This window comes from Trichechus manatus, unplaced genomic scaffold, assembly GCF_000243295.1.
Source record: "Trichechus manatus latirostris isolate Lorelei unplaced genomic scaffold, TriManLat1.0 scaffold00244, whole genome shotgun sequence".
Classification (NCBI taxonomy): Eukaryota; Metazoa; Chordata; class Mammalia; order Sirenia; family Trichechidae; genus Trichechus; species Trichechus manatus.
The window spans coordinates 415,145-417,779 of record NW_004444180.1 but is presented as its reverse complement, the minus strand read 5'-3'; the positions used below and the strand labels follow the sequence as shown (position 1 = coordinate 417,779).

The 2,635-nt window shown below is 66.8% G+C and overlaps 1 protein-coding gene across 2 annotated transcripts in view; it reads right to left on the bottom strand.

Annotated features, from left to right (window-relative positions):
* Positions 1 to 10: 10 nt before the first annotated feature.
* PKP3 (plakophilin 3) overlaps positions 11 to 2,635 on the bottom strand; it is an 18,921-nt gene continuing 16,296 nt past the window's right edge. For both annotated transcript variants that reach the window (XM_004389370.1, XM_004389369.2), the window contains 7 exons: positions 2,095 to 2,212; positions 1,850 to 2,020; positions 1,522 to 1,707; positions 1,220 to 1,373; positions 861 to 1,053; positions 573 to 660; positions 11 to 306 (listed from right to left, as the gene is read on the bottom strand). In XM_004389370.1, the coding sequence (XP_004389427.1) occupies positions 271 to 306; positions 573 to 660; positions 861 to 1,053; positions 1,220 to 1,373; positions 1,522 to 1,707; positions 1,850 to 2,020; positions 2,095 to 2,212 (946 nt within the window). In that variant the 3' untranslated portion in view covers positions 11 to 270. The remainder of the gene's footprint in view (positions 307 to 572; positions 661 to 860; positions 1,054 to 1,219; positions 1,374 to 1,521; positions 1,708 to 1,849; positions 2,021 to 2,094; positions 2,213 to 2,635) is intronic.

Here is a 2,635-nt window from a genome sequence, read left to right as displayed (position 1 = left end):
CCCCCCCCCACTTTGCCAATGTGACCAGGTCACCACCCCAAGCAGCAAAGCGGCCTCAAGCTCTGCCCCTCCCCCTGCCCTGCAGAAGCCAAGTCCCCAGCCACAAGCCCCATCCCCTCACTGGTGACCCAGGCCACTCGCAGGTGCGCACACGGGTCCAGAGAGGCTCCTGAGCCACAGCCCTCTCCCAACCGGGCCTTCGATGCAGCTCGTAGCTGAGTGTCCCTCGGAGCCGGCCACATCGCCTGCCCCTCCTCCAGGAGGCCTCGCCTATGGACCCAGGAAGTCCTCCTTCCGATAGCCCTTCTGTAGCCGGAGAGGGGCCGGGTCAAGCGCTCGTCTGCCACCGGCCCTGCATCCCTGGCCCCTGGCATCCCCTAGGGTAGGGCGTGGCCCTATCCCTCTGTTCTGAGCCCCGCTTCCCACGCCCTGCCCCTGTCCATCATCGGATCCCGTAAGTCGGAGCCCCACCCTGCCCCTTAGAACCCCTTGTCCCGTGCGCCTCCCCGGACGCCCTGCGCCTTGTCCCATACCCCTCGACCCCGCCGCCACCTCTCCTCGCCCGAACCTACCGCCCGGTAGTCGCGGTGCAGCTTGCTGTACTGCCACAAGTTGGCCAGGAGACTGGAGGCCGCCCGCGAGGACTTCTCGCTGTCGGGGCTGGGGCAGGCGGGGGTTGGAAGAGCGGTAAGGGGACTGGGAGGGTGGGGCCGGGCTTCTAGGTCGCCGAGGGCGGGGGGCTCCAAGGGGGGGGGTTGAGCTTGGACCGATGGAGTCCGGGGTTCTGAGAGGCGGGTGGGCCCACGGGGCGGGGGCTGGGTCAGAGAGGAGGGGCGTGGTGTGGCGTGGCGGGCCCTCACCTGTCCAGCTTCTTCTTGATGAAGACGAGCTTGCGTAGCCCGTCGAAGTAGAGCAGGTCGCGGGCGGCGATGGCGCTGGCCACCACCAGGTTGTTGAGCACGGCTATGATGTTAACCAGCACGTCGGCCGGGGGACACTTGTCTCCCACGCTGCCGGGGAGCTTCTCAATCAGGTGACTCACCACCTTGGTGGCTGCAGGAAGTCCCGGAGATCAGTGTCCACCCCACCTCCCTGTCCCTACCTTGCCAGAAGCCAGCCCCACTGGGGAGACATGGGGCTGTGGACTGGGCAGGGGCCAGGGCCAACAAAGGCCAGACAGGTCACAGCAAAACCTAGGCTGCGGGCCAGCCTGACTCACACATCTCATCCTTGTTCCTGGTATTCCGGGACAAGTTTCGCATGAGTCCGGTCAGTGAGCGCAGCTGGTGGTGGTCAGCCGTCCGGACGCGGTCCAGCAGGGGGTTCAGGATGCGTTCCTGCTCCAGGGCCAGGCGGCTCAGCACGCCAGCCCACTGTGGGGTTGCGGGGCAGTGTGGTGAGAAGAGGCCACGCCCAGCCTCTTGGCCCGGTCCATATCCCTCCGCGCCCTCCAGCCGTGCCGCTGCAGCCCCAGCCTGTCTGTCCCGCCCCGGGAATGAAGCGCGTTGGCAGCCCACTCACCCTGCGGTCGCCTGCGGTGATGTTCTGCAGTGCCCCGGCCGCGGCCTCAGTCGTGTGCCGGTTCAGCTCACAGCGCTGCAGCAGCCGGTTGTAGAGCCCCACGATCTGAGGACTCCACAGCCACTCCAGGCCCTTGGGGTCCTTAGACACCTCCGCAAAGATGAGTGCATCGGCTGCGAGGGGCGGCTGGGCAGGAGGGAGGGAGGGCACCACGGGTCAGACAGGTCAGGCAGGGCTGGATGGGGTCACTGAGGCCGGGGTGGGAGCTAAGGCAGGTGTCTAGTGGGTTCAGGCCCGGGTTGGGCTAGGGTCTCCCACCCAGGCCCACCTCATGCAGCCGCCGGCTCTGCGGTGTGAAGCAGCCCACCACCTCGCTGGGTTGTGCCCCTGTGGCGTCCCTGCGGCCCCGGCCCTCCAGCCGCTGCAGCGCTGACGGTGGCATCTCATCATACAGGCGGTAGGACAGGTTCCTCAGCACACACACGGCGTTCTCTACGCTCTGCAGGGGGCAAGTGGTGGTCAGAGTGGGCTGGAGCCCCCCCCCCACACCCCACAGGTGTGGCCAGCCCTCACCTTGTCCTCGCACTTGCCCACGTCCAGGGCATGGTTGATGTAGGTGACCAGGGCATCCACCAACCCGTGGCACTCCCGCATCTTCTGGCGAGTAGCCTGGGAGGCTGAGCTGAGGTTCCTGTGGACACAGGCAGATAAGGGCCCCTCAGGGACCCCCAGGGCAGAGCCCACCCCACAGGGACCCCCAGGGCAGAGCCCAACCCACAGGGACCCCTAGGGCAGAGCCCAACCCACAGGGACCCCGCAGGGCAGAGCCCACCCCAAAGGGACTCCCAGGGCAAAGCCCACCCATAGGGACACTGCTGGCCCCTGGAATACTCTGTGCCCGTCTCCTGACCCACTCCTCACAGTGGAGGGCTTACGTACATCGGATCACGTCACACCCCTGATTTTATGACACCTGAGCCCGTGGCTCTATGAGTCAACCCACTTGTACCTGTGCAGCCACACCTGGTACCACGTCTCCAGTCCTCGCCTTAGCCCCCCGCCCATCCCCAGTCCTCACCTTAGCCCCCCCATCCCCAGTCCTTGCCTTAGCCCC